The sequence below is a fragment of the Dama dama genome, chromosome 5 (assembly GCF_033118175.1).
Source record: "Dama dama isolate Ldn47 chromosome 5, ASM3311817v1, whole genome shotgun sequence".
Lineage (NCBI taxonomy): Eukaryota > Metazoa > Chordata > Mammalia > Artiodactyla > Cervidae > Dama > Dama dama.
Genome location: NC_083685.1, coordinates 58,549,950 through 58,569,174, shown reverse-complemented (window position 1 = coordinate 58,569,174; position 19,225 = coordinate 58,549,950). Strand labels below are relative to the sequence as shown.

Sequence of the window (19,225 nt, the reverse complement as noted above, 5' to 3'; positions counted from 1 at the left end):
CCCAGGATTACCATTCTCCTTAAAATGAATCTTCAAACCCACGTAGGCCCCAATTTCAGGACTAAGGTTCCTCAAAGCATGAAATAGGTCTGTCTGGCAACCAGATCCGGGAAGTTATCTATGGGGCTTTAGTGACTAAACGACCTGTTAATGAGATTTGAATCAGATCTGACCATTCTTCCTTCTCTAACGCCAAAGATAGTGGTTAAGTAGTATTTACATTTTTAAACTTCCGTGTAACAAACTTGAGACCAGGCTGCTGTCCATGTAAATTATGCTTTCACTGACTAATTACCGTATTTGCTCTCCTAGGCGCCTCGCTGTTGATAGGTCAGGCCTGGGAAAGGCAAATTGTTGCTGTTACATCTTTCAATCAAAAGGCAAGGTGGGTTGTTTTAGTCGGGTTCTCCGTGGGGTAACTTGCACATTTACCTCAGGAAGGGCTGGCTTCCGCCAGGTGTGGCCTCAGATAGGAGTCCAAGAAAACCGTATAATGCACTTCCAGGGCCGGAGTCTCAGGCGGAAAAGGGCCTTGGAGACCCCGGCGTATCTGGGCCGCTCCCCGGGCATGGGGCCTCAGCCGGGTGGCCACCTAGGCAGGGCTGGCCTGGGATTCCTCAGGCAAAGTGCGCAGTGAAGGCACCTCCGCGGCCTCTTCGCTCAGGTTTGGGAGAAAAAAGGCGACAGAGGCCCCGAAGGCAGCCGGGTGAATGGGAGGACCGAGGGGCTGCAGCGCGCAACCGCCGCGCGGGAGGTACCCGGCGGGGCGCAGGCGGGGGCGCTGCCGGCAGGCGCGGGCTGCGGGACCCGGGGCTGCGGCGACCCGGCAGGCCCTCCCGGCGGCCTGGGAGAGACCCCGGGAAGGCCCTGGCGCCCGAGTGGCGCCCTCCTCGCGGCAGATCGGTGGACGAGCCTGTGGATCCCGAGGCTCGAAGCTCGAGACGCCCCCCGCGCGGCTGCCCAAGCCCGCAGCCGCGCTGCGCCTCCCGAATGCAATTTGACCGGAGTGTCCCCGGTCGGCCGCCTAAGGCCACGGCGGCGAGGACCGAGAGGCCGAAAGAGAAAAGGGGAATGGGGTGGGGGAGGGGACCGGGAGCGAGGAAGCGGTGTCATTTCCACCAACTGGGCTCTTTCCTGACCCAGCCGCTCATCTGTCACCAATGTCTCATTCCTGTTATTTACATCTGTCTTTAGCATTCTAATTACTCGCTTTATTACTTTAGCCTGAAGGAATCCTGTAAAAAACAACGGAGATGAGGATCCTACCACACAATAAAACTGCCCAAAATCCCCACTGCATATTATACAGAGCACTTGAGAATATTTGTGCTGTTATATGACCTCAATATGTCCTTAGATTGATCTTATTATATCTTTCTCCCTTCTCTTTCTCCCAGTGTGTATGTGATGACTCTTTTAAGGTGTGGAGCACAAGAATAAACTGTTTAACAAATGGTGGAAACAAGATTATTCTTGAAGCAGGAGATAAAAGGGGAGATGGGGTTTCTCTAAAAAGACTTTTCCAACCAACCCCATCTAGGTCCAGTTCCAGTTCCTAAACTCTTGGTTTTATTTTTTTGTTCAAGCTTATAAAGTAGAGCTATCTTCACAACCAGGCTTCTAAGGCTGAAAGAATCTTGGAAATTTAGAGGAGAGAATAAAATGCCTAATGTCTTTCATTATCTGGCATTAATCTCTGAGCTCCCAGAAGATCTCAGGAGGGGAAGAGAATTTAGAGATCAGAAATGGGGTTCAAAAATCATGGTGGTTTGAATGCTTTTTTTTTTATCTGAGACTTAGAAGAGGGTGCAATATCTTGCTAAACCCCTGATAGCAAGATTCACAGATACACTCAATACTTGAATCCAAAGGAGGCTGATCAAACCTATCAGAAAATCCAGGACAAAATGCAACCTTCTAACTGCTATTTATTCCTGCAAGTGGAATTATCCTTGCACTCAGTTGCAATTTTCTGCCTGTGCTAATGGTTTTCTTTATTGTGTTACACTAACACAATCTCCTCCAGAAAGAAAATGACAAAATATATGGATTTTCAGATAAATAACTGAGGTAATTTATTGGGCTTTATGCTCTTCTGATGGTGTGGTTGATAGATAATGTAATAATATGTACATAATTAAGCAGGTTTACTGTACCTCCGTCAAAATAGGTCCAAGGGCAGTATCTCTGTCTTTAGGCCCACGGTTTTTCTCAATAGATATTTACTTCCTCCACCTTGTGAAAGAAAGGGCAGAACCTCAGGAGGTGAACAGCTAGGCAGTAAGTGAGGACTGGAGGTGTGAAGAAATAAGAAAGGAAAACTGGCAAATTCTCTCATAAAGGATCTTAGACTGGAGCCCATTCTTTCACACTGCCCAAACCTCATAAGATTCAGTGAACTGATAAGAAATAAAATGAAACATTGAAGACAAACATATCCTTGCCAGAGAAACTTACACCCAGTCAGGGAGTGAGGCTTCAAAAACACCTTTGCAGGACCCAGAGACCTTCTGTCAAGAAAGCACAAAGGCTTCTGGGAAATTATTAATAGTGAACTTGGTCACCACATGCCCATTTGCCCTGGCTTCTGGAGGTTGCCCATTCAAGGCATGGTGTACTTGCTCTTCCAAACTCATCTAAATTACATCAATAACAGAGCGTACTCTTTAATGAGCTCTCAACTTTAAAGACTTGAAGGATATTAACAAGCCGCTTGACAAATGGTGCTTAGAAGCACATTAAAGACGCTGCTAATGGAGCGCATAATGACGGCTAATTTTCAATCAGATATAAATTAGAGCCCCAACAGTTATTTGCCTTAAGGACTTTATGTAAATGATTCTGTTCTGTATAAACTGAAAAGCGAAGAGAGCCCTGCCATTTTGGCAATCCTCATGGATATGATTAATAGATCTGCAACAGAACTGGGCAGAGACAACTGATGGCATTTCCATCTAAAAGTCAGTGTGTTTAGGCAGTAAATATGAGAGCTTCTAGACTTCATGTGCACTTCTTCTTCAACCAAAAGAATAAAAACGTCCTTGGCATCTCCTCCACATGGTTAAAGAGATTCACAAAAGAAGAGCATCGAGACTTACCTCCCTTAGACCTGCACCTCACACCCACCAAGATGCCCAAGACATGTGCCCAGTCATAACTTTGTCCTACACTGAGACCCAATTCTCCATTTTATATGCTCCCTAAACACACATCCTGCACCATCTTCGAAGACACAGTCCACTCTACTGAGATCTAAGCTCTAGTGATCACTGTTTTTAATCCTCTCACTGTGAAATTGCTTGAGCACTCATCCCCAGCTTTGCATGCAACTCAGGTTCTCCAAGAGAATGCTGGGAACAGGAAGGGATTGGGAGAAGGAAAGTGAGCAGGAGGAGTAGAGGATGAAGGGGGAAATGATGAGGAGGTGCGAAGAAGGGGAGTGGAAAAGAATGTGAGAACAGGAGGGGCTCAGGCAGGAAAGATTAGAGGAACTGTAATATCTAACCAATTTAAAATGGAGGAAACGTTTCAGGCTTTGCTTTTTGTTTGTTGATTTCCCTTCTGAGCCTCCACATTGTAAGTGTTAAAGACTCAAGCCATCAGAATGAATAAAAGGGTTTGGGGACTGATTCTACAAATTGATTTCCTTCCAGCCTACTCCTGCTCTGGTGGTTCATATAAAGCCTGGAAGAAGAGTTACCCTAAGATGGTGTCCCCTGTGTCCAGTTTCTTCTTTATCACATCTGCTTGGTGTCAGCTGGGGTGGATGTCATGTTTAAGGCTGGGATTGCTTACAGTTACACCTGGCAGCAGTTTTATGAATAGCATCCTTTCCTGGACAAGAGGAGAAAAAGTTTGTGTAAGAGGAAGATCACAAAACCTGAACAACCAGAGAACTCTAACTTGTCAATGATTTATTCCAAGTCAAAAAAAAAAAAAAAAAAAAAAAACCCAAAAATTACCCAAAAAGCAAAACCTCAGCCTTTCTGCTGCAGGGAAGTCAAGTATTACTACATCTCAGGGCAGTTTTCTCTGTCTTACACACATCAGATAAATGTGGATTTGGGGGAGGGGTCATTTTTTATAAGCAACTCTTAGGCAGTGTTCAAATGAAAAGAGAAATCCTGCCTCAACAAGGGAACTATTTCTACCAGTGACACCAGCTTCTAAGATTTCCTCATCCAAGCCATTTGAGAGATGAGAGCAATGACAAGCGGGCAGGGGAGGGGAAAATGGAAGGGTGATGGGTTGAGCATTAAAAGAGATTCCTCCTAGACTGATTAAATCATTTCATCTGGCAGTAACTGATACCTATTAGCCAGGAGTAAATGGTGGAGAGTAAGGATGCTTCTTACCCTCAGTACTGAGTTATGAGGTAGTTTTAAATGGGGGCACAATAAATACAATTGTTCTCATCTTCCATTAAGTCTATCTACTCTTCCCTCTAACCCTGCTCCCCAGTCACACACACCTCAAGGGCTAAAGGGACCTGCAGGAAGCCTCTGGACATTTCTTCTACCCACCAGCATAGGATTCTGTAGCAATGGGAGCAAAGCAGAAAGAGCGGCCTCAGCTCTCATTTTGTCTGCCAGCAACATCCGGCTCCCCTCTGTTTTCCACTGGCTATCAGATGCTCTGTGTGATGGCAGAATTGGGTGGTAAAAACTAACTTTGAAAAATACAACTTGGAGTTATGGGACCAGCAAAATGAATCACAAAACTGCAGAATTCTTCTCTCACTGGGTTGTGAGAGGGAAAATTGCTGGGTTTTTCAGAATGGCAAGCAATGTTTGGCACATTTCAGCTCAGAGAAATGTTTCTTCTTCCACTTTGTTCTCCTGCTCAGAATGGATAATTCATGTCACCTTTAGGGAATTTTGTGATTTTTATTTACAATGAACATGCTCATATTATCAAGACTAATTCCCAGCTACATGCAGTACTTCCACTTCTCCTGGAGACACATGGCAGATCCCTGACTAAATGGAGCCCGTATGGTTCCCTGTGATGTGCCCTCCCTATGTCATTATAGCTCCCTTTTCTTTCTGGGGCATCGACTCTCTCTAACATAGGGAGAAGGCAGACCAGGTGTGGTCAGTCTGCATGTCTTCCTCTCCCCAGGGAGAGGTAGGTATCATCTCCTGTTAACCACCTATCTCCCCCAAAATTCCCTCTTTTTCCCTGTTCACCTCCCAAACTCTGAGTGAATTCGAGTGCCAGAAGGGGGGTTGCTGGGGGCATGGGAGGTAGAGGGGGATAAATCTTACTGAAAAAGAAAGCAGCATGAGGGGAGAGGGGAAATATTATTTGGGAAATGGAAGAATGGGCCCCTCTGACAATACTGACTGTAATTAAAAGCTCTCAGGGCTGCAAAGTGAAAAGTTGACAGAAGAGCAAGTTGTCAAGCGATTCTTAACTAACCCATTTAGGACCATTTCGTGAAAGCTAGAGACTTAATTTAGGGATGTGAACCCCACATCCTCAAAAATGACTTTCCTCTCAGAAGGTGTCAGAAGTCCTAGTTGGGCAGCCAGGGCTTGAGTTCTCTTCTCCACCCACCCCCGCCTCTACCCCCAAAGACCAGCAATTCTGGAGGAAGTGGAGAAAGTGGTTGCCTTCATTCTGGTTCCAGGTAAAGAAGTAGCATTGCTAGTTACCACCTCAAAGTTGGTATCAAAAAGACACAACCGGTGAGCCAGGCCACCGAAATCGGGAGAGCCCAGAGCCTGAAGCACTGAACCCTGATTTCTCAGGGAACCCTGATCTAAGTCTGGCTCCCCATCCCGGCTGAGCCCTGCCGGCGGGCCTGGTCCTTGCGGTCTTCCTGGGCGTCGCAGACGGTATCCGCCCACTGCACCCGCGGAGCGGAAACGCTACCCCCAAGACATCACATTTGAGCTCCACGCTAAGGCAGGCTAGGCAGGAAGGACACACACCTGTGGCAGACAGAAGGTCAGAGCCAGTCGGGACTCTAAAAGAGGCCCGCAGGGAGTCTGGAGCATCTTCCTAGGGCAATCGCGTGACTTGGATAGACTAAGAAGGAGAGATTTGGGGTGAGTTTGAGAAGTTTCACTAAGGCATGCGGGCCCCAGGGAGCGGTCTGAGTGTACCTCTGTGCTGGTTTGTGAATGTCCAGCTACGTGTGAGTTGCTGGATGGCAAGAAACCAGGAAAAGAGGGTCTCTCCTTCTCTTCCGGCCTGTGACTTCGGGCCAAGCCCGCGGAGCCTCGGGGAACTCTGGGCGGAGGTGTGGCTCTCCACGCTGCAAAGTGATTTGGTTCATCTAGGATCGGAGCAGAATAGGTGATTGACGATTCTGGGCGAGAGTCAGGGGCCTTCCTGCGAAGTCCATCCTTAGGTCCTTACAACATACATATCTGGACCCTTGTCCTGCTGTTGAACTTAAGGTGACTCCCCCCTCCCCAACACCACGCCCAAAGGGATTACTGTCTTCCCTCACTTCCACTACCAACACCTTACACCACTAGGCCAATAATTCCCCAAACCAAGGATCCCCTCTAGAAATCAGGGAGCTTCCACCCCGTTTAACCAAAATGCACAGATGCAGACTGCCATTTAGCAAAGCCCAGAGGCCCACTGAGAAAGGGGACTTTCTTTCCCAGTGTGCATTAACCCTCCATCTCCCAGCGAGTCCACCAACCTCCCAGTCACACGGGCCTTCGGAAAATACACTGCCCCAGGCACTCATGCCGAAGATGTGGACTTACGCCTGTCAAGCACTTACAAACCCATCAATTAGTCGTTTGTTTTATTCTTTTTAACCAAAGCTCATTGATTAACAGGACGACTCTGGCATCTTACAAGTATTCTAAAAGCCAGTTGGCTTCTTTCAAAAATATTGGACACAGACTTCTGATTTTCTTGTGGCCTTCCATTACTCAGGGAAACCTGGAAACTACAAGAGAACCCGCCCTTCAGAAACAAAAAACAAAAAACGAAACTCACCAGCAGACACAGATAAGACTGTGAACATGCTCCCAGGGCCTAGATAATGGGAGGGTTTGGGGGAAAGAGGCTTATGAAAAATGATAGCTAAATTTTAAATATCCGCGACTCAGACCCTGCGTGGGGGGAGGGTGTGTGTGTGGTGGGGGGGGGGGGGGGCGCTGATGGCTACGCGGGGTCTGGGGACGGAGGAGGGCTCTCGCTTTCCGCCGAGTGACAGCTGGACTAATGGCCGCGGAGCCCGTGCGGAGGTGGGGGCGGCTGAGGCTGGGTGGGGGCAGTAATTACCGGCCCGGCTTACCCGCCTCCCTACTTTAGAGCGAACACGGTCTTTTTGAGCGTCCCCGGCGCGCTCGGCTCGCGCTCGGCCTCGGGGCTTCCAGGAGCCTGAATGGGGGGTGGGGAGCGAGGGGGAAGTGCTAGAGGACTTTAAATCGTGGTTCCTAAAAGGCTTCTGAACTAGAATGTCCCCAAGGCCTCACCCTTGCAGGCCTGTGGAGCAAAAGAAGACCAAGCAGAGACTGCTCCGTGCCCAGCAGTCCCCGACTGGGCCCGCATTAGTGACCCGGCAGAAAGTGAGGAGTGGGATGGGGGGTGGTAGACGCTGAAGCGGGTGGCCGCCCGGAAAACAGTGATCCATTTGATCTGGCTGCACAGGACCGAAACCTCTCCACGCGGGTGGAACGAAAGGCAAGGCCAGGTCTCAGCCTACACCCACCACCTCCCCTCCCGGTCCGCAGAGCGCAAACCCTCAGAAGGCGCTCCCGCTCCCTTGGGTCCCAGAACCCCGCAGTTAAGTGTCCACCGAGGGAGCCGCGCTGGGGAGGGCGGAGAGGAGGGGTGAGGAGTCGGGGCTAGGTTCTCCACCTCCTCCCTCCGCCTCCCTCCCGCAGGCTGGAAGCCTCACGTAGACTGGGATTTTTTCAGAATAATTGATGGGTCCAGTTCTCCAGAGCTTTCCCGGTGAGAGAGCGGCGGACCGCGCTAGAATTTAAATAGACGTGATTAGTAAAATGCAAGGGGGCGAGGAGCCCGTGCAGCTTTTCCTCGCAGGTTCCTGGCCGTGCGCCTGGTAAGGCGGCTGTTACCCGCCCCCCGCCACCCCCAGGCTCTAGGGGCCGCGCGGGGCCAGGGCAAGCGCGTCCAGGGCAGCTCTGCTCCCCACTCCCTAACACTGTGGCTCTAACGCTCTCCCCCTCCCAACCAGTTTCTCAGAAGCTTGCACCCCGAACTGGAGAAGAGGGGAGTTGGGGCTGGCTGGGAACCCGAGGCCGGCGGGGTACAAAGTGGTGGGAAGCCAGCGGGTGCGTGCGAAGGTCTCGGTTCCTCCGCATCTCCGGAGCCGGCCAGGCGAGCACGAAGCCCTAGCCCTGAGCAGAGAAGGACTCTCTGTGATCACGGTCCCCACGTCCTGCTTCTCATTCTCACTGCTCCCCACCTCTACCTCCGCCATCACGGGTAGACCTTGCTCCTGGCTGCTGAGACCGCAAACCCCGGTCTCGGAACTCAAGGCGCCCCTTCACTTACCCAAAGCTCTAAGAAGGTCCCCTCCACAAAGAAGTGACCTAGGCTGTGGAAAGCCTTCGCCTTCGCTCCCTCTCACACCCCTATCTCATCGATTTGTTCCTGAAAAGGGGGCTGTGCATTCTTATAACATCTACAGCCAATTAATATTGCATTAACTCTATTAAAAAAAAAAAAAACAAAAGCACCAGAATACTGCACCCTATCAAAGCCATCTATTATTCACGGAAATGTAATTGGAGACCTAAGATATGTGTGTTACGGGCCAGTGGAGGAAAACAGAGTCGTGACAATATTTCAGAAAGGAAGGGAATCCGAGGGTATCTAATATTTAATTTCAAGTCTGTGGTTTTCTAATTCGAGATTAAAAGCAGTCACGTCTTTGAAGCCAGACAGTTGGTATAAATGTACAGTTAAAATATTCTATTCCACGGTCCCTAGACAGAGCTCTCTGCTCGTCCCAGGCTTCATTAAATTTTTATTATCATCCCAGACTAGAGCAGGGAATGAGCGGAAAGACTGTCCATCTAATTGCAATTGATAAAAAAAAAAAAAAAAAGCTCTTAGATTTCCCCCCTCATTTTAATATATTAACAACAGTTTTCTTCCTATGTCCAGTCTTTCCTAGCCCTGTGATGCACACACTTTATCACATAGACACCTTTTCCACTTTCCAACAGGCATGAAGCTTGGCGGTCTTCTCTGCCCTTTGAGAAGGCCTGGGCATGGGGGCGGGGTGGGGGGTGATGGGAGTGGAGGGAGAAAGGGTAGCGGGAACTGGCTTCAGAAAGTGATGCTATATGCCAGGGGGTGGGGGGCGGGGGAGGTGACATCAGTTCTTGAAGCATCTGGTGAAAGATCAACTAGAGACAACATTTGCACAAAGCTGGTTCTTCCCGTGGCACGATGAAAGCATATTGTTACCCAAACAAAACAAACAGATTATTAGACCAGGCTGCACTTTTTGACAGCCTTTCCACTGTGTGGGATGAAAGCAAGGTGTAATATTTTCATTTTATTTCTTTCTTTCTCACTGCTGCCCCCAAACACACACACACACACACACACACACACACACACACACACACACCCTCAAACCGTTTGTTCTTCTTGAGCCTTCTTCCTGTGCTACTTATCTGTCACACCAGAGGACTAGGGGTGTGTGTGTGTGTGTGTGTGTGTGTGTGTGTGTTCAGGAAGCCTGTCTCAACAAGGGTACTTCAAAAAAAAAAAAAATTGAAACTGGTATAAATAAAGCTTTTCATCTCCAGGCAGAATAAAACCCACAGTTTGCTTTCTGAGCAGCTTCCTATTATCACATCGCCACTTAATTTTATTTCTATTCTCTCCAAGTTAAATAGAAAGACTGGCTCACAAGGGAGCTGCCGTGTGCCTACAGACTGGGGATGTCAAGCAGAGAGACTCACTGTGCAAAGTTAATTTCAATTCCCGAGGAGGATTTCACATTCCGGCTGGCTGTGACCCACAGTAATTAGCTGAGATAACTAATGATTACTTACTTATTCCTTGTAATTATCTGGATTTAATAATTTGCTGTGTAATTTATTAATTCACTCATAATAGCCTTTCAGGACTGGGAATGGCTCCTTTAAAGGAGCAAAGCAGGGGGAAATTTAGTGATTTTTTTCTCATTGTCATAAATCTGTCTCCTGACAAATGTAGATTTCAGAAACATTTCTATCATCATAACTATCCAGGAACCTTTGTCTTCCTTTTTGTCCTACCAGGATACCAATCCAACTTCTTTTTTTTTTTTTTTTCCTTCTATTGCAGGCCCTCTCCTTAAGATCAAATGAAAAGTAAAGTGCAGTTTTAAGTTCTAATGTAGACCATTTACCTAGAAATATAAATTGTTGTTGCCAAACAATTGAAAGGATGAATTTCTAAACTTGCTGTCATAGCTTGCTTAGAAAAATTTGACCTTCATTCTCTGAATAATATGCCTTTTAAGATCAAGCAAATTTTTTAATGCCTTTTCCACCAACTCTTAAAGAGCTGCCCCAACAGATGAAATTATGAATTGATTCATTTAAAGTTTAAAATAAAGTGTTTTACACCCCCCCCCCAAAATTCCAGCTCTCTTAGCAAAAATGAAGATCTAGAATCTCTCCTTGATAGTAAAAGACTCAGTTATATATTGTTATTTATTTTTTAAATACATTTTCTAGAAGTTAGGATAGGGTTCCTTTGAACGTAAAGCCCAATTACTTCATTTACTTTTCATATTTCCATTATATTTCCCCAAGCTGTGTGTCAATAAAACTCAATCTATAAAGGATTGACCAAGTGATTTAATGTCAAATATCAAAAGAAAGTTGCATTCTTTCTGGATAATAGTATTATCCAATTGGTATAGATTGTACTTAGCTATTAACCAGGCCTTAACAATCTTTGCTATTCTCCTTTCCACTTTAAGGAGTCACTTCTTTCCATTTTAGACTTAAATGATTACACCATCAAAATGGGATCATTTGCCACTAAAGAAGTTAAAAGAAAATAAACTACATAGTTCTGAAACATCAGATAGAGGAAGGCTAGATATGTGACTAAGTCAATTCATAAAATATCTTTTTCCAATAAAATAGTCATTGTGTACCTTAGGAGAAAAAATTAAGAAATGAGTCATGAATGCCAATAGATTTGATCAATATGACAAGGATCATCAGGCACAATCTGCTATTTATCCATCTGAGTATTTTGAAAGCCAATATCAAATGGCTATTTCTCAACAATTTGTACATAGTTTGTCTTACCTTTAATTTTGTCTTTAAGACCAAGCCTCTTCTTTTCAAATCTCTTTGTTTTGGTATTTCTCTGTAACTATTATTAATAGAAAACTTTCATAATGCATTTCTTTTAAAAATTCCACTTTTTCATAAAATAAGCATATTTAAGCAGGCTTAAATAATAGATAAAATTTCCATTTTGTAGGCAATGAAGTTTTTTTTTTTAATCCTTGTAATAACATAAAGAAGATGAACTTAAAATGTTATAGTTATAAAAGTCCAGGAACACAGGAGACAAAGAACACTTGATGAATGAAGGAGTAAATATAGGCCTTCACTCAACTGTTAAAGTAAATGGATAGTTGCTTTTCTGTCACTTCACTTACAGAAACTTAGGACAAACATGCAACATGGAAACTACATTTCAAAATGCACTAAAAAGAACACCTGTGTTATTTCTATCCATTATATTTCTCAGTTTCTACTATTTTACAAGATTTCTCTCTTCATTTAAAAATGTTATATTTGTAGAAAGAATAACTCACTCACCTTTCTCCTAACGCATGCTAGATAACAGCTATTTATAGGAAGAAGGAGGTGTTATTTATTGAAGATAATTTTTATCCTAGATCAGAAGCCTGATTTGCTATATATTCAAGCCACTTAATTCATTTTCTCCACTCAAGAAAAAGTAAGCAAGCAGAAAGTTCTACTGGCTGGAACTGTACAGTCAAACGCATTGGAGCAAGAATGAGTCATGTGGTTGCTATCCGTGGTGCTGAAACCAGTACCCATTACAGTGAGATTGAAGGTAGGCTGAAAAGACTTTCAGTAAAACTGAATCTAATAAGAGGTGGTAAAGTGGAGAAATGGGGTATTCAGCCTTCAAAACACAGAAATAAAATCAAACCATCAGTATCACTATATATGGGATTACAGTTTTTTCTTTTAAATCCCACAAATTTCTCTACTTCCTTAGATATCTTTGCAGTGTATCTCGTTTCTATATGGACATATGAATTTTGTTCTTTCGGTTATCTTTTTTTATTTCAGTTATAAAGAAAGAAGTCCTTTCACCCATTATCCTTCCAACTTTCACAACTCTTTCTGTTACTTCTGAGAGTCATAATCAATTTTCCAACCATACTTAGTTCCAACTTGAGCCACTAAAACAATTTTCATTGGCACATGGGATATTTTGTAACCTCATTCTCAAAATAAGAAATATTCCAAGACAATTCCACCTTAGAGGGGTAACTTCTCAGGTTAGCTGAATTACCCATATAGGATGGCCTGTTCCCTCCTTCTTGTTGGACCTATAATTAATATGATATTTTAATCATACTAATTTCACAGAAATAATATAAATATCTAAACCAGAGCTTTCCTGGGGAAAAAAGACTTTAAAAACTTAATATGTTGCCCAACTGTTGTAAGAAGCCTGAAAATTATTAAAATTGGTGAGGAGGTTTCTTGAAACTAGGATCAGAAAAAGAAAAGTTGATGTATCAGATGGGCAGAATTTTTTGTGTGCCAAACCACTAGTAGACAGCTTTCACCAACTTTGGTGTCTGGGTGAGTCATAGAAAGGGGGCAAAATTTTGCTTCCCTAGCCACCTAAAATTTCTTCCTCAGCCCCACCCTGCCTCTTGCAGAATGTGAGTTTCCTTAAAGGCCATGGAGAAAGAGAGAGATGCTTTACTTCATAACCCAGTAACCTAGGTGCTTCCTGTTCTGACTGTGGTGCACTGCTCCTTAGGAGTGGTGACTGAACTGAGTATAGTGGGCTCTCCTCTAGGCCTCAACCAGGGTGTCCCACTCCCCCAAACAGGCCTTAACATTTGCCACACCCAGTCTCCCAGTGCTGCTAAAAGCTGAACTGAGATCCCTTCTTCCTTTTCCCTATGCAATATCTCTGCTCACAAAGATTCTCTCCCCAGAATTTTGCCGATCTGGAAAAAGAACTCCAAGTGAGGTATTTGGAGCCAATGTTGTGACCTCGTCTACTGAGAAAAGCAAAGCACCTGTGAGATGAGCTGGGCTACTATAAAGCCTGTTGTTTTCTATTTTCCTAGAGAAACACCCTCCACTAAACCCAAGTCAAACTTTGGCAACAATCACTGCGTAATAAACCATCAAAATGTGTTTCTGCTTTAAAAAATCCCTCATCAAAATAATTCCCATGTAAATGATTTAAAACAACATCACATTTTAAAATCCATTTAATTTTAATAGCATATTTAATGAAAAAAAGCAGCATACTTTGCCAATAAAACATTAAAATCATCTCTTCAATGAAAGACAATCAAACAACACCAAAAATAACTTAGTACATTACCATAGTAAATAAACCATCTAGTAACAAAAACAAGAAACCAGGTCATATACAGAATTCAAGACTTCAGAGAGCCTTAAATGGAACAGCAATACAGCAAAATTTGTAAGAATATATCTATATGTGCATCATTTTGAATGAAATATTTACAATAGATAAGGTACCACTCATCATGTACCTAATTCTTTTTGTTGTTTCAAAAGAATTCTACCAAACAATGTGAATTTACAAGCAGTGCACTGTCTTTCTTATAGTTCAGATTAGTTTTTCTACAAACAAACCTCCAAAAGGAAAAATGGAAGGAGGAAGGATTCTTGTAAATGTTAAAATGTAGTCCACAAAGCAATTGAAAACTAGAAGACTGAAATACCTTGGTGAAATCTTAAAATCTGGAAGGGCAAACACCAAGTGACAAACGCACCTAAAGCTAGAAAATGATGCATCATATTCATGCTTCCAACTGCTTGACTTCTCTTCCATTAGAGGTGTGTGTGTGTGTGTGTGTAAGAGTGAGTGAGAGAGTGCATGTGTGGGAATCCCCATTAAATATGTAACAAAGTAAACAATACTTTGGACAGTGAATCAGGTCTATACGGTTAAGACATCCATTACTGAGTATTGACTCACAAATCAGAACACTACCAGTGAAAACAAAGAAAAAAACAACCTTCATTCAAAGTGAGAATATACAAATGGGCCAAAAGGAACACAGTATAAGAGGAAAACTGTATAAATTCAGTAAACTCATTAAACATAAAAAAATTTTAACTTCACTAGCTATACCCCCCCCCCCGGTTTGTTAAGACTAAAGAAGTTTAATTAATTAGAATGTGCACAAATTAAGTTGCTAGAGAGATAAATTAATAATTTACAGAGGGTTGTTCAGCAATAATCTAATAATAGCTTTCAAGATCAGTGAACACAGCAGGCGCAACTCCTTTCTTAAGCATTAACACTTCAGAGAAGGAAGAAGGGGGTAAGAACCACAATAAAAATATATATATAATATACAGTGTAAATGCAGAAAATCTGCCATCTTTTTTTTTTTAATTCAAAATACTTTAGAGATGTCTCTATCACATTAAGCATTAACTCTAGTTTAAAGTTTCAGTCCTGAATCAATTTCTATTTCTGAAAAATAGCTGCAAAGTGTACTTTTAAACTTGAACAAGGGTGACGTCTTTAGGAATAAAAACAAATCTTACTTGATCATTCTGGGGGCCTTTTAAAAGGCTGTCTCGTCTGCCTTCCTGCAAACAGCCAGCTCCAGACTTCCTCTGAAGAGGCCGAGGTGCCTTTTCCGAGTGGGTGGGGTCGAAAGGGACAACTTTGTTACAACTTGACAAATCCCTTCTTTTGTTTTTCTTTCCTTTGAGAAATCGTTTCACATTCTCACCGGGCTTGGGCTCAGTAGCTCACGCGTTCGCTCGCTCTCCAATCCTCGCTTTCTCTGGATTCACATTTACTGGAATTGTTTTCAGGTCGCAAAAAAATGGAAAGAAAAAAGGCAAGAGGGGTTGGGGGGGGGGGTAGAGATGAGGAGGGGGGCCTGTCCCTGGAGAGGCCTAAAGTGGGTCTCCTAAATGCCCGCGGAATATTTCATTCTTTTCTGTTTCTGCCTCTGGTTGCAGAACCAGACGCGCACCACGTTTTTCTTAAGGTCCAGCTTCTCGGCGATCGCGGCGATCTTTTCGGAGGAGGGCCGCGGCTGGATGGCGAAGTAGGCTTCCAGCGACCGCTTCTCTGGCGCCGCGATGGACGTGCGCTTGCGCTTCTTCTCCGCGCCGTTGAAGAGCTCGGGCTTGGTGAGCTTCTCGCGGTGAGACTTCTCCGCCTCCTCTAGCCACGCTTGCAGGATGGGTTTGAGCGCGATCATATTGTTGTGAGACAAAGTGAGGGACTCGAACCTGCAGATGGTGCTCTGGCTGAGCGAGCCCACGCCGGGGATCTTGAGGTTGGCCAGCGCGGAGCCCACATCGGCCTGGGTCACCCCCAGCTTGATGCGTCGCTGCTTGAAGCGCTCGGCGAATGCCTCCAGGTCCCGGGGGTCGGCGTCCACGTCGCTCATGCAGCCCATGTGCGAGGGCAGCCCGTGCGCGTGGGCCATGCTGAGAGCAGCTTGGTGCATGGGGTTCATGGTGGCCATGTGCGGCGCGTGAGCTGGAGTGGACACCACGGCGCCGTCGGGGCCCGCCATGGCCCCCAGCGCCAGCCCGGGGCTCAGGTGCTCCAGCAGCTCGCCCTCCAGCGCCTGGTGCGGCTGATGGTGGTGATGGTGGTGATGATGGTGGTGGTGGTGCGTGCCCGCCAGCGCGGACGGGTGCGAGATGGGCACGGACGAGGAGGAGGCAGCCGATGTGCATGGGATGGTGTTCATGGTGTGGTAGGTGGCGTCCGGCTTGAAGGGGCTGTGGTGGGGCGGGTGATGGTGGTGGCTCTTGCTCTGGGAGACGATGTCCACCGCCGCCAGAGCCTCGGCGCGGGCCAGCAGACTCTCATCCAGCCCGCCGAATATATTGCTCTGCAATTGCAAGTAAAAGGCACACATTACTCTCAGCAGGGAATTGTGCGCACTCTCTCCGGAAGCTCCGGCCCAGCGCTCCGCACCGCCGCCGCGCCTACAACATTCCCAGGACGTTAAAATAATAATAGTAATAATGATGATTACAATCCGGAAACTAGCGGGTGAGGAGGAGAGGAGGGAAGCCACGGAGACAAACCAAGAGTGCACGAGAAGGAGGAGGAAAGTGAGCCTGCAAACACAACACAACACAACACGCGCACAGGCAACATTCCAGGTCATAAAAATTAATATGAAAGGAAAGACCCGCTGAATACATAAGCGAGAGAGAGGGGGGAAAATTGGTTGGAGGTGTGGGGTGATTTGCTGTGCAGACATGAAAAAAACATCAAGCAGATAAAGGGGGCTGTCAAAATGTGCCTTTAAGCGGTGATTATGCAGAAATACGCACCGGTGGGGCTGGAAGACACGCTCTCCGCATCGCCTCGGAGCCCCCGCCGCTGCCGCTGCTGCTGCCGCTGCTGCTGGAGCTGCTGCTCCGGCCTCCGCCGCCCCCGCCACTCCCGCCGCCGCCGCCGGCAGTGCTGGAGCTGCTCGGAGAGCTGGCGGAGGGCGCCGCGGGAGCCGAGGACCCCGGCGAGGCACTGTGCAAGGCCGAGTACTTGGGCTCCACGTGCAGGCCGCCGCCGTGCGGCATGCTGAACGCCTGCTTGCTGTTCAAGGACATCATCATCATCTTCCCCGCCCGCTCGGGCGCCGGTCCCGGGCGCACGCACTGGCCCCGGCTGCTGGGACCCTCCCGAGAAGTGCTGGGCGAGAGCCGAAGCGGGGAAGGGCGATGCAAAGTTGTGCTCACTCGCCGCCGCTCCGAGCTCTGCGCGCCTGGCCCCGGCTACGCGCTCCACCGCTGGCTACTGAGGTCAGTCTGAGCGGATGCTGGGCTCCGCTTGGCGCTGGCTGCAGAACCTGGGAGCCCGAAACTGCCCCCGCTCTTCGCGGCCGCAGAGTTATACTCCCCTCTCCCCGCGCCTGCCCCCGCACACTCCGCCCTCCCTCCCTCCCGCGCGCCTCCGCCCTCCCCTGCCTGGAAGCGCCGGTTTCTCCTGCTCGGATTCTAGCGTCGCCCCTGCTCCCTCCTGGCTTCCTCCAGGCTTTGGTCCTTTCTGCTCTCCTGACACCCCCCTCCCGCTCCCCCCGCCGCTCCCCTCCCCGCGCCCTCCGCCTCCCCTTCCTGCCCCCGCCCGCGCGCCGACGCCGCCGCGCCTTCCCCGCGCCCCACAGCACTCACAGCCGTCCCCAGCTCAACTCTGCCGGGTGGCCGGGTCTGCGCTCCAGTCGCTGGGCGGTTCCTACCTAAGAGCCGACCTCCAGCCCCTCCGGCTTCCTGAGCCCAGTATGCGCCTCGCCGGGAAAAGAAACTACTAAATAAAGTTGCGGGCCAAAGCGACCTCGGCTGAGTTTTTGCCTAGACTATAACGAAAGCCTCTTACCTGGCTGCCTCCCCCGCCTCCTGCTTACTGCTAAGTTGCAGGCCTCCGCCCCCAACTCGTCCGTCCCTCCCTGACGCTCGGGTGACCCCGATCCTTGGCTCGCGACCACAGTGTCGAGAATGCGGACCCTGCCGCGGACCTCGATGCTCCGTGCTGCCCTGCGCTTCCGGCTGGTACGCGCAGTGGTTGGCGCTTGGCTCTGCGCCCCCTCGGCCCGGCGGGTGCCTGGTGCCGAAGGGACCTGGGGTCGACAGGGCTGCACGGCTTTCTCTGACACTCGGTTTTTCACTGCTCTCAGCGGATTGGACGCGGGAAGAGCGGCTCCCGTCGCCTGTGCGCATGCGACTCCCCCCCACCCGGTGCCCGCCAGGCCCCCGGGTACTCCCCCCAACACCACCACCGACAGACACTCCTCTCCACCCTCTTTTCTCTTCCTCCGGATCTTCCTTCTCCTCCTCCCTGTCTCCAGTTCAGTTTGAGTTAGGTCTTGGGCGGATCCACTGGCAAACCCTGCTACTGGATTTATTATCCTTCATTAGCCACAATCAAAGAAGGAAGGGGCGACTAACGAGGGGCAGGGCCAGAGATCACAGAGCGCATGTGCTGCAAAAAGTCCTCCCCACCCGAACACACACACACACACACACGCCCTCAGGGGCTGGCACCAGCCCCACTTATCTTCATTTCCACAGCCGCTCCGTGCAGAGAGAGCCTATTTTTAGCCAACACTTTGCTCGCACTTTTGTCCCAGAGCGGACCACTTTTATTAGAAGTGGACACACACTCTTAGTTCCAGTTGTGAAAGGAGCAGGCACTCTCCTACAACAAGACACGCGCGCGCACACACTCTACCTTCCTTCTACTTCTCTCGGTGTTGGGGACTGCTGTCTCCGCTGCCCCCCGCAGCGTGCAGAGGGAGAGGGGTGCCGGCGAGGGTGAAGGCCCTGAGTCCCGCACGCTAGAGCCCGCGGGTGGCCGGAACCGGACGGGGGCGGCTGGGAGCAGGTGCAGGCACGCGGTGCCTGGGGAAGGCGAGCAGGTGCGAGAGCAGGCGGTAGGCCTGAGAGGCTCTGGCGCGCGCTGGGACAAAACAGAGTGGCAAGGAGCGTGGCGAAGGGGGGCCCTCGAGTGGTTGGCGCCTGGAAGCCCTGCGGCGGTGGCAAGTAGGGGGTCTCTCGTTCACCCATGACCTCTGCGGGTCAGGATAGCAGGTTCAAGTCTGGAGCTCAGTCCTCGGGAGTCGCCAGAGTACCAGCAAAGCTGAAGCAAACGGCGCGCGACGGGCTCTGTCCATGGTGCTTAACCCCCTTGCAACTCCTAGCCTTGACTTCCTCCTCCCGTACGTGGAGGAAAAGAATAAATAGTAGCCGAAGGGAATTCCTACTAGCAGTGTTCCCGAGAAGCCCAGAGAAGCGTGGACACGGGGCTGCAGAACGGTGTTGACGTGAATGAATGTGGCTTGCGCCGGTCGGTTCAAGTAAATGCTTAGGTGTTTAATTTCTACCTCAACAACAGCCAGGGTAATTTCAAGGAAATTTTTAAAAAGTGACATTGCACAGCTCTCACTGTCTCAAGCTTCGAGAAATGAAATAAATCAAAGTTAAAGGCTTGAGTATCATTTAATTATAGTGCGAATAGCGCT

At 48.0% G+C, this 19,225-nt stretch overlaps 1 protein-coding gene across 1 annotated transcript; it reads right to left on the bottom strand.

Moving 5' to 3' along the window:
* Window positions 1-15,151: 15,151 nt before the first annotated feature.
* POU4F2 (POU class 4 homeobox 2) lies at window positions 15,152-16,829 on the bottom strand. Its single transcript, XM_061140906.1, has 2 exons — window positions 16,545-16,829; window positions 15,152-16,093 (listed from the first exon to the last, which is right to left on the bottom strand). The coding sequence occupies exons 1-2, from the start codon at window positions 16,827-16,829 to the stop codon at window positions 15,152-15,154; spliced, it is 1,227 nt and encodes a 408-aa protein (XP_060996889.1).
* Between the last annotated feature and the right edge of the window lie 2,396 nt (window positions 16,830-19,225).